Source organism: Mus musculus, chromosome 13 (assembly GCF_000001635.26).
Source record: "Mus musculus strain C57BL/6J chromosome 13, GRCm38.p6 C57BL/6J".
Lineage (NCBI taxonomy): Eukaryota > Metazoa > Chordata > Mammalia > Rodentia > Muridae > Mus > Mus musculus.
Genome location: NC_000079.6, coordinates 54,044,294 through 54,056,332, shown reverse-complemented (window position 1 = coordinate 54,056,332; position 12,039 = coordinate 54,044,294). Strand labels below are relative to the sequence as shown.

The 12,039-nt window shown below is 46.4% G+C and overlaps 1 protein-coding gene across 2 annotated transcripts; it reads left to right on the top strand.

Annotated features, from left to right (window-relative positions):
- The first annotated feature begins 674 nt into the window (after positions 1-674).
- Drd1 (dopamine receptor D1) lies at positions 675-5,150 on the top strand. 2 transcript variants are annotated; one of them, NM_010076.3, is made up of 2 exons: positions 675-772; positions 1,720-5,150. In NM_010076.3, the coding sequence occupies exon 2, from the start codon at positions 2,140-2,142 to the stop codon at positions 3,478-3,480; it is 1,341 nt and encodes a 446-aa protein (NP_034206.1). In that variant the 5' UTR covers positions 675-772; positions 1,720-2,139; the 3' UTR covers positions 3,481-5,150. The 2 variants fall into 2 exon arrangements, with proteins under 2 accessions (NP_034206.1, NP_001278730.1); NM_001291801.1 differs by lacking the exon at positions 675-772 and adding an exon at positions 1,553-1,604.
- Positions 5,151-12,039: the final 6,889 nt, after the last annotated feature.

The window sequence follows — 12,039 nt, the reverse complement described above, 5'->3', positions numbered from 1 at the left end:
GTTTAGATAGTGGGCTCCATCCTAGACACGGCTGTGCAAGCGACAGTCAGGCAGACAGGCCACCATCTTCATTAGCTACTGTGTTAACGTGGAGTAGAGCCCACAGTCTTTCTGAGCATCACTGTCCACACAGATGAAATGAAGCTGTGCAAGCCAATAAGGAAGGAGTTTTGCAAGATGTCGAACATCATGAGGTGTGTGTGTGTGTGTGTGTGTGTGTGTGTGTTTAGGGGACACAGAGGCTGCTGAGTTTATGCCAGGTCTCTGATCACTTGCACAATAAGTTGACATGTTGTTCTCACTGCTGCTCCAGCCTTGGCACACAGGGGACACAAAAGGAAAATCATGGCTTAGAGAATAAAATGCTAGCCAAAGGGACTTCTTATTCTTGTGAGTTTTTAGGGGCATTTCAAACGAGGGAGGCTAGAGCGCGGAAGACCTGCCTCTCACCGTCCAGATTCTGGCAGAAGGGGACAGGGAAAAGCATGGTCGAGGCCCTGCATCTTGGTTACACACACTGGCTGAGGCCCCTGTGATCTGAACCTGCTAGGGCGCAGGCGGGGTGTAGGAAACCAGAGGCCCCGGCAGAGGGCGCCGGGTACCTGCTGAGAGTGCGGCACCGTGTTTGGGGTGCTTGTGGGGCGCGGGTCACGGGCTGCACTCGTGAGTTGACCGCAGAAGCGCCTTGGCGGGCGGAGCGCGGAGAGCAGAGCGAGCGGCACAGGAGAGGGCGCAGGGTTGGCGGAGTCGGGGAGCGTGGTCTCCCAGATCGGTGAGCACTCTCGTCCTGGGGCTTCCCGTACCCCTGCTGCGGGGCACTCAGTGACAACTCAGCGACGTGGGCAGTGTCCAGGACTAGCAGGGCGTGGGTGTGGGTAGGGTCAGCTCTGACCCCGAGCTTTGGGTGGAACTTGGAGTTGACCCGGAGAGGCGCTGAACGAGAGTTTGGTTTACTTGATTTGAGCATCAGGATTTGTTCCTCAGGTTCTGTCTTGTGCCAGGGTCCCCCGGGGAGGGGTGGGGGGATCAGGTAGCCAGAGAGGGCACAGCGATTAGGTAGGCGTCCCACACCCCTGCTCCAGCTGTGCCTTCAGTGAACCACGTGTGGCTGTCGCCCGCCACTCTGCCTGTCAAGCTCAGCCCACCACCGGGGCCGGGAGGGGACGCGGAGGCGGGGTGGGCTGTGCCCCGCTGGAACCCAGCCGGCCGGTGCCCTCGCTCGCTCGAGCTGTTGTGCTTGCCTGGAGCTCCTGCCACTGCTGACAGGGAGCGAGCGGGTGGCTCCCCAAGGAGGCTCAGGGTCCTGCCCTAAGAACGAGGAGCCAAAGGGGTGCCCAGAGCTGGGCTTCCTCAGACAGGACAGAAGCTGTTCCAGTCCTGGAGGTTCCTCTCCCAAGGAAGCTCCGAGAACCCTCCTGGGGGCGGGGGCAGCAATCTGTAGGTGGGCAAGGTAGCAGGAGGGGCGCCGCTTCCCTGGCACCTGGCCTGGGATTCCTTTCCCAAATCCATCCCAGAGATTTTTCTGCATGAGGAGGGGGAACACTTGCTCTGCTGGAGGGACTCGTTGAGTCCAGGGGTTTTGGGAGAAGTGACTCTAAAGCAAGGTAGGTGGTCTTGATGGACTTGTCCAGGGGGTGATGGGCTGAGATTTTGTGTAGCCAAATAGGAGGTCTGCACAGAGTATTGGTGAACGACTTTGTGTTTCCCTTTGCTTTTTAGGGCATTTGGAGAGATGTGGCACCAGGGGCTTGAAGGAGAAATGCATGTATTTTAGGCTGTGTCTCAGAAGAAGAGGCAGCATCCCCGAAAAGTGACTGAGATTGACCAGGAAGAGGCCCCAGACTCTTAGAGTATGCTTAAAAGCCTATGCATTCCTTGGGGAATCTAGGGACCAGCGGATGCCAGGGAACAGCGACCTGGAGCACTGAACCCAGAAGACAGGTGGAAAGCAAGCGGCTCTTCTTCCTGGTATGGCTTGGATTGCTATGGAGATGCTCCTGATGGAACACCATTGTGCTTTTGTCCAGACAGCAACTGGGGCTGGAGAAGGGGCTGGGTGGTGAGTGATTGGGGGAAGTCTGGCTAAGCCTGGCCAAGAACGTGAGGGCTAAGCCACCGGAAGTGCTTTCCTTCTGGAAGATGGCTCCTAACACTTCTACCATGGATGAGACTGGCCTGCCAGTGGAGAGGGACTTCTCCTTTCGCATCCTCACAGCCTGTTTTCTGTCCCTGCTTATCCTGTCCACTCTCTTAGGGAATACCCTTGTCTGTGCCGCTGTCATCAGGTTTCGACACCTGCGGTCCAAGGTGACCAACTTCTTTGTCATCTCTTTAGCTGTGTCAGATCTCTTGGTGGCTGTCTTGGTCATGCCCTGGAAAGCTGTGGCTGAGATTGCTGGCTTTTGGCCCTTTGGGTCCTTTTGTAACATTTGGGTAGCCTTTGACATCATGTGCTCCACGGCATCCATCCTTAACCTCTGTGTGATCAGCGTGGACAGGTATTGGGCTATCTCCAGCCCTTTCCAGTATGAGAGGAAGATGACTCCGAAGGCAGCCTTCATCCTGATTAGCGTAGCATGGACTTTGTCTGTTCTCATATCCTTCATTCCAGTGCAGCTAAGCTGGCACAAGGCAAAACCTACATGGCCCTTGGATGGCAATTTTACTTCCCTGGAAGATGCCGAGGATGACAACTGTGACACGAGGTTGAGCAGGACATACGCCATTTCATCCTCCCTCATAAGCTTTTACATCCCCGTAGCCATTATGATCGTCACTTACACCAGTATCTACAGGATTGCCCAGAAGCAAATCCGGCGCATCTCAGCTTTGGAGAGGGCAGCAGTCCATGCCAAGAACTGCCAGACCACCACAGGTAATGGAAACCCTGTCGAATGCTCTCAATCAGAAAGTTCCTTTAAGATGTCCTTTAAGAGGGAGACTAAAGTCCTGAAGACACTGTCTGTGATCATGGGGGTATTCGTGTGCTGCTGGCTCCCTTTCTTCATTTCGAACTGTATGGTGCCCTTCTGTGGCTCTGAGGAGACCCAGCCATTCTGCATTGATTCCATCACCTTCGATGTATTTGTGTGGTTTGGCTGGGCGAATTCCTCCCTGAACCCCATTATTTATGCTTTTAATGCCGATTTTCAGAAGGCATTCTCGACCCTCTTAGGATGCTATAGACTCTGCCCTACAACGAATAATGCCATAGAGACTGTAAGCATCAACAACAACGGGGCTGTGATGTTTTCCAGCCACCATGAGCCCCGAGGCTCCATCTCCAAGGACTGTAATCTGGTTTACCTGATCCCTCATGCTGTGGGCTCCTCTGAGGACCTGAAGAGGGAGGAGGCCGGTGGCATACCTAAGCCACTGGAGAAGCTGTCCCCGGCCTTATCGGTCATATTGGACTATGACACCGATGTCTCTCTAGAAAAGATCCAACCCGTTACCCACAGCGGACAGCATTCAACCTGAATATTGGGTTCTCATCTCTGAAGCTATGAGTTCCCTAGGGCTTGCTGTTAAGAAATTAACACGAGACCCCTCTGCTGCTTTTGGACAGTTACAGAACTTCTCCAACTCACTGACTCCAGTGTATTCTCTAGCCACAAGGGAAATGACTTAGGCTCTGAAATCCTTTTTGAAGCATTATCTTAGGACACTCTATATATATATATTTAAAAAAATAATAGGGCCAAAAGTCAACTGTAAACAGCTTCACTTAAAAATCAAACTTTCCAGGAAGGAAGTGTGAGAGTTGTTTGCTGTATCCAAACAGGTGCTAAAACTGTCCAAGCAGTTTTCAGATTGTAAAGGTAGGTGCATGCCTTTGTTAATTAACTTCTCTGACAATAATTGAGCCTTACAGCAAGAGTGGGATTTCTTTTTTTTTTTTCTTTCTCAGAATTGACAGATGCATTGTTGATAATGGTTTTATTTATTTATTTATTTATTTATTTATTTATTTATTGTATTATATGGATATTTTAAATTTATCATAGTGAACCTATATTTAGCTTATTTAATAGACCGAACCAATGTTAAATCAGAGACTGAACTGTCCATTGTACTAGCACTTCATGAGCCAATGAAACAGTACACATAGACTCTGAGATTCTGAGCTGGGAATGACTTCTGGGAAGGCAGCAAAGGCTGATGTGGTGGTTCCTTAACTCAACACAGACACAAATAAACACAAGGTAAGAAGTGACTAACACTACCAATGCTCTGCCCCTAAAAATATTTTGGAAAGATATGTTTTTTAAAAAAGAAGCTACTATTGTGTTCTGAATGTTTTAAATGGCAGAGGCTTTCCCCGAGGCAAATTTGCACTTCTGTAAATATCTCTGTAAAAGCCAGCTCAAGAAGAAATCCAACTTTAGATTTCTGTCTGAATGTCGAGGAAGAGCATATGCCACTTTGTATTTATGTAAAATAATTGGCCCTCCCTGTCATTTCTCATTTCATGCTTGAAATGGCTTTCTGAAACAAACAAATGACTGTCCAGGATTAAGATGTGCATCGAGGTGAATGAGCTGTAAAGTCACAGGTCACAGCAGCCCCTCCGATAGTTGGGCTCATCGCTGGTTCTTCATCTGCCCAGGTCTAACCAAGCCGGCTGCTCAAGGGGCTACTTTTGTAGTGCTTTAATCCGAATTTAGTATCCTCTCTTAAAAAAAAAAAAAAAAGCTCTTTAATGTTAGTGGTAAACTAGCTAATGAGCTGTGCCTCATCGTGGAAGTATACACTTCTGTTGTTGGTGGGGGGAATAGAAGAACCCCTTCCCGGTGTGTGTTGAGCATCACAAAGCCATCAGCATCACTAGTCACAAATGCTACTTTTTTTCCTCCCTGTGGTTTTGAATCTAGTTTCCAAGTCATAGCCTGGACTGCAAAAAGTACCATCAAGTCCCCTCGGGTGGGGGTATTGCAACAGTGTTTCTTTTGTTGTTTGAAATGTTTACAAGGTGTTCTTTGGAAGCAGCTGCAACATGTGGATAGAACTGAAGGAAGGGCTGACTGGCTTGCTAACAGTATCTCCTGCAGGGGTCTGTGTTACGTACTTTGAATGTTTTCTCAGCTCTACCGCTTGTATGCTTTCTTACATAAAATAAAATTATTTTGTGAATTCAAATCAACCCCAAATGGAGCTCTGTTGCATTTGTTAAACCCATTTTAAAAGCTAGACTGCTTCAGGTAGACAGCTAAGAAAATGGGGAGAGCATCTTTGGATATTCACTCCTCTTTTAAGACAGGGATTTCTCTCCTATGTGCCCTTGGTTGCTTTTGAATGTTTATGTGGAAAACACTGCCACACATGTTTCTTATATTTTAAATGTGCTCTAAGAAGAAACCTTTGTTCACTTGAAAAATTACTCTGCTTCTCTCTCTGTTTTTCAGATTTGAAGATGTTCTCATTTTTAGCTCTTTCTTTTTAAGAGATTATTTGTAAATGGAATAAAAATTTTAGAAAGGACTGTCTTGCTCTGAGTGGCTGTAGTTTTGTAGTTGAGGGTAACCACCATGCATGCTAGTGACGCTTATTTCAAAACAACTTAGAAATGATCTATTCTAAAGAAAACATGGCTTGTGACACTGGGATCACCGTAACGATTAGCAGGACCACTCTCTGATTCTGCCAGTGCTACTTGCCAGCTAACTCAAGGAAGGGAAAGGGCTCAGCTGCTGGTGATGTAGAAATTAAGGGTTAAGTTTATAGTCTGGAGCATTGCACAGCAGACGGCATCTCTTTAGAGTCCCACTTGCATCTCCCAGGCCCTGGCATTCAGCGAACACATCTGGAGTGAGCTCTAGGAAAAACCCTGTGCCTTTTTTTCAAATCTCATGACTTCTGGATGCCTTGCTCCTGGAGGCTCAACGTTAGGTTCAACTCAGAAGCTCAGACAGCCACAGGCTACAGTGCTCAGGCAAGGCTGTCACTGTGGAGTCAATGAAACCTGACATAGGAGTGTCCCTTCAATAGTGCATTTAGAAGTGATTTTGAATAATTATAACCTTGAACAAGATTGTGCTCTGGGTTTCTCTGATTCTGGATCGACTTAGGCCATCTAAAGAACGCTAATTCTGAGAAGTATAAAAGCAAACTTGTGGTAAGACTGATATTTCATTTTTTAACTCCAGTCAGGAGTTGTAATAATGTCCTATATATGTGAAATACTTAACTGAGATGGAGACAATTTCAGATTTTCTCTTTCTTCCTCATGAAAAAAAAAAAGCTGCCTTCATTAAATGTACACATAGTAACAGACATGACAGGAAGGAGGCCTGAGCTCAGGGCTGGGGAATGAATCACAAGTTCCCACAGCCCAGCCCCTGGCTTCTCCTGAGACCTAAGCAAGTATTACTGTGAGTCCCACTTGAGTGTGTCCATCAGTGGGAAGGGCAGAGCTTCTGCTTAGGTTTTGTCAGGAAAGGCTCAGCCTAGCACCAGGTCAGTGTGTAATCGGCTTCAGAGACTTCCTGAGCTCTTCATTGTCTTTGGGGACTCCGTGTGACCTCAGGCCAGGCATGCACCAGTGTTTCTTCCCATTTCCACTGTCTATCCCAAGCCCTCTGCAGAGCGTACAGGGTCCTCTTTCAGTAAAAGTGAGCATAAATGGGTATATTTACTTCTCTGAGCCCAGTGCCCTTTTTGGGAGACGAGGCTCATTGTGCAGGTTGTCTGAGGGTGGGAATGAAGCAGTGTGTGAGAGCCTGGGATACTGTCTCATAGCATCGACCTTTAGTATAAATGGATCTGCCATTTGTGTTTTTTAATGGAATGTAATTAATTTTCAGCATACACTTGGTTGGGGATCCTCTTTTGCTGTAGCTATTCACCCTTACAGTAACAAGTGACATTTTATGTCTTCCTGGTTATGAAAATTGCCTTAAGCTGCCGCTACACAATGATCAAATCTGCACACAACATTTTAATCCACCAAATCTCCTTATCTTGGAGAATTTGTTTCAGGAATCATAAGCCAGTGACTTACCTCATCTGGGCTAGTAAATGTATACTTGTTTGTTTGTGTGGCTGGTACACAGAGGTCATTTGAAGGAAGCAGCATGGTGAGTCACAAGATTGTGACACTTGGTAGATATGATGTAGCTGTACAGATTTGTTTGAAGTCCCTACATAGGAAACATGACCTGTTTATTTGCCAGAGGACTCAGGGCACAGCATGTCACAGCGCAGACATACCACTAAGGTTTCTGCCTGGCTGTTTGTCACATCGATGTTCATGGGATACACAGATTTATAGCAGTAGTAGCATTTGGACTGTAGCCTGTTCAAGATTTGGGACTTGTAATTTAAATAGTATTAGACGCTCAGGATTAATCTCTGATTTAAAAAGGTTTAAGCTTCTAATCGCAATGAGAAAAAATGTGTGGAGCCGGATAGAGCAGACCCCCACCAGCACTTGACTTTTGTAGATGTCTTCAGCCACGGGGAAGGATTTAGTCTGAGGCCACCTCACACATCCCTGGGAACAGAGATAATAGTGAAGTGGCAGATGGCAATGGGACCCATGAAGACTGTGTTACAGGGCAGGATGCTTCGTTTCATTTAAACAAATGGGCCCATTATTGATAGTACCTGTGGGTAAGTTGTCACCTCTCCAACAAGGATGTGGTTGGAGTGAGCAGAGGGAGGGGCTCAGATCTGTTCTGGTTGAAAATTATGAGATGTGAGTGCCATTGTGGGCAAGCATTGACTGTGACGGATTTTCTCCAGGCAGTTTCTCTTTGCTATTAGAAACCCTAACAGAAGGAAAGGTTTCATTAGTTTTCACTGACATAGTAAAGGATTTCCTTATGGCATCTGACACTTTTTCTTTGTTTCCAGTCCTCTCCCTCCCCTACTTCTGCTGCCCCTTCCTCTCCCCAAGTAGCCTTCTTCTGCTTCTCCAGGCATACATGTTCTGCCTCACCTAAGATTCTTTCCCCCTTCTCGTCGTCTTTTTTGTAGTTTCATGGCCTGTACCACCATTCCCACAGAAACATATTTGTACTGCCTGATTCTGTGTGTCAACTTGACACAAGCTGGAGTTATCACAGAGAAAGGAGCCTCCCTTGAGGACATACCTCCATGAGATCCAGCTGTAAGGCATTTTCTCAATTAGGGATTAAGGTGGGAGGACCCATTGTGGGTGGTGCCATCCCTGTACTGGTGGCCCTGGGATCTATAAGAAAGCAAGCCAAGCAAGCCAGGGGAAGCAAGCCAGTAAGTAACATCCATCCATGACCTCTGCATCAGCTCCTGCCTCCAGGTTCCTGCCCTGTGTGAGTTCCTGTCCTGACTTCCTTTGGTGATGAACAGCAATGTGGAAGTGTAAGTTGAATACACCCTTTCCTCCCCAACTTGTTTCTTGGTCACGATGTTTTGTGCAGGAATAGAAACCCTGACTAAGACAATATTCACATCTATGAAATCTCAGATGTGCAAATGAGAGACAATATGGTTCTTGTCTTCTGAGTCTGTTTCTAAAGCTAAACATGGCGCTGTGCAATTCTATCCACTCTCCTCCAAATGTCATGATTTCAGTTTTCTTTAAGATGGGGTCAGATTTCATTGTGTATGTATAGCACATTTTCTTTACATATTTGTCTCTTGACAGATAGATGTCTAGGTTGGGTCCATTTCCTACCTATTATGAACAGTGCAGCTAATCATGAATTTGCAAATAACTTTGTGGTAGGGCTTCGACTTCTCTGGGTACTTGCCCAGGACTGCTATAATCTGGTTACCCAGTCGTCCCTCCTACTTTTGATTTTCTAAGAAACCTTTATGCTGATTTCCACAATGCTTAACACTCAGTTTACACTCAGACTTGTAGTTAATAAGGGTCCCTCCCTTGGCATCACCAGCAATTCTTTTTTAATGATAGCCATTCAGACTGAGGTGAGACAGAATCAGAAAGCAGTTTTAAGTTGCATCTCAGAAAGATATTTTAAATACACAAACAGGACTGTGTTTTACCTACACACAGCATTCTTGAATGGATTCCACTTATTATTCTTATTTTTTAAATCATCACACTTATTCAAAGACCTTCATGACCAAGACTAAAGGTGGCCTCTGCAGCCTCATGTCTTTCAGTGCTCACGAGCCATCCCACAAGCATCTCCAGCTCTGTGCAGTGAATGCCCAGTGTCAGCATCTCCAGCTCTGTGCAGTGAATGCCCAGTGTCAGCATCTCCAGCTCTGTGCAGTGAATGCCCAGAGTCAGCATCTCCAGCTCTGTGCAGTGAATGCCCAGAGTCAGCATCTCCAGCTCTGTGCAGTGAATGCCCAGAGTCAGCATCTCCAGCTCTGTGCAGTGAATGCCCAGAGTCAGCATCTCCAGCTCTGTGCAGTGAATGCCCAGAGTCAGCATCTCCAGCTCTGTGCAGTGAATGCCCAGAGTCAGCATCTCCAGCTCTGTGCAGTGAATGCCCAGAGTCAGCATCTCCAGCTCTGTGCAGTGAATGCCCAGAGTCAGCATCTCCAGCTCTGTGCAGTGAATGCCCAGAGCCCTTTCTTGCTTTTATGCCTCTGCACACGCTGTTCATTCTGCTGGAATTGCCCTTCCCTGCTGCTGTGTTTAAACTCCCACAACTCCTTACCCTTTAAGGTTATGTTAGGTAAAACGGCCAGAGTTTAACCTCTTCCTCCCTTCTCCTACCACACTGCTGTGGGACGGCCTCCTTTACTTCTTTCAGAATGAAGTGGGACAGTCTCCATTATTGTGCTGAGGTCATAGGCCTTGCCAGACAGAAGCTGTTTTCTTCTGTGCTCCTATATTCTTTTAAAAAGCTCACTGAAATCGAAAAGAAATATTGTCACAGAGATGGCATTGGATCCCCTGGGACTGGAGTTACAGGTAGTTGTCAGGTGTCGCTGGGAACTGAACCTGGGTCCTCTGGAAGAGCAGTCAGTGCTCTTAATCCCTGAGCCATCTCTCCAGCCCTCTGGGTCTATTCTTACGAATTCAGGATGTGTGACTTACAAGACTTGTTTATCAAACCTCTACTGAATTAATCCGTGAGTTGAAACAGGGAATGCTGGAGTCACAAATGTATTTATGTATCCGTTTATTTGAGTGTGTGTGCATGCACACACAGGCAGTGGATATGTGTCTACAGGTGTACATGCATGTGGGAGCCACGGGACTGTCTAGGCTGGCTGGCCTGTGAGCTCTGGGGATCCACCCTTCTCCATGCCAACTGTACTAGATGTTACAGATGTGCGACTACACTGGAATTTTTAGCAGGGGTTCTGGAGATCTGGTCTCAGCTCATCATGCTTACACAGTGGGCACATTACTAACTGAACCATCTTCACAGCCCCCACAGTTTTATTATTCAAATGTATTTATTTACTTGTATGTGTTTGTTTGCATGCATATGGGTACATGTATGTTATGTGGAGGCCAGACGTCAACCTTGAGCTCGTTTCTCAGGAGCCATCTAACTAAATTTTAATTAATTAATTAATTAATTAATTAAAGGCTCTCAGTGGTGCTTAGGTTGGCTGACCAGGGAGCCCCTTGTTCTGACTCCATCTCCCCATCTCCCCATCTCCCCAGGACTGAAATTACAAACTGTGCCACCATGCCTGTCTTTTTATGTGGTTAGTGGGGTTCAAAGTCAAGCTTTTTTATTTGTAAGGCAAATGCTTTACTGACTAAATTATCTCTCTGTGTTCCCTGGAGATGCTTTTGCTATGTGTGGACTTTTGATATATTTGCATAAGTCTTCTATGCTCTCTCTAATGTGTTTAGATTTATTCTTCCTTGGTATCTGAGCTATAGTTCCTTGAAGTCTCTCACAGCTGTTGAGAGAGGTAATGATACCCATACATCACAGGAAAAGCTTCTGTACACACACACACACACACACACACACACACACACACACACATTCATATAGCTAAACTCATTAGCATATGGCTGTTTGTAATGTACGTGTATTTGTAAACACACAACTTGATATAGTTTTCAGTTAGTAATCCCCTAAGAACATCTTGTATGGGCAGATCCCATGCTGTATGCTAGTGTCATGGAAACCAGTCAGATTTTATCCCAGCCTTGGAGGGACTTCACAAACAAACCAGTCCTGAGGGTGTGATGCAGGGAGGAAGGAAGTGCGCTCTTCCAGGTGTGTCCCCAATGTGGTGAGCCTCAAGGAGGACGACTCCAGCACCAAGTCCAATCCTTAGGGTGCGGCTCTCAACCTGTGCGTCACAACCCACTGTGGAAGCCCAACAATGCGTTTACAGGGTCAGCTCAGAGCACCGGAAAACACAGACATTTCAACTGCAATTTGTAACAGTAGCAAAATTACAGTTATACAGTAGCAACAGAAGTAGTTTTATGGTTGGGGGTCAGCACAACACGAGGAACTGTGTTAAAGGGTCACAGTGTTAGGAAGGCCAAGAAGCGCCGCTTTAGGGGCTCGGTCTATTCTCACACGCATCCGACGACAGAGGGCGTTGTTAACACTGCCATGCCCACCTCAATGCTCAAGGTATAGGATAAATACAAGGCCACACAGCTGGAAAATGATTCTTTTTAACCATGATCCCATTCTCTTTACCAGGAAATATTCCTTATTGATTAAGTAACTTCTTAATCAATAAGTGTTCTTTTCACTTCAAGTTGGTGTATTAAGAAAAAAAAAACCTTTTTATTCTGGACACTTCCCCAGGCATATACAGAATGAAATAATGCCTTCACTATAAACTAGATGAACATCAACTTCATCCCAGGTGGTTCTGACCGCTCACCCAGCTCCAAGCTATAGAGTAGAGCTCCGGGGATTGGTTTTAAAAGGGTCCATGAGTAATGAGTGGCGCACAGAGTTTAAGACAGGCAGATCTTTAAGACACTGAAATTTCAAAAATCATGACCTGGTGCGGTTCAAGGGAATCCAGAGGCGACTTATTCTCAGCTAAGATCTGCCTTTGCACGCCAGCTTGATTAGACACATATACTCAGTCTCAGTAAGATTATGTACCTGCCTCATGACCAGGGACGCTTTATAATGAGGA

What these genes read in the sequence shown, in the direction of transcription:
- Drd1 (NM_010076.3), top strand. Translation starts at nt 2,140, where the DNA reads ATGGCTCCTAACACTTCTACCATGGATGAGACTGGCCTGCCAGTGGAG.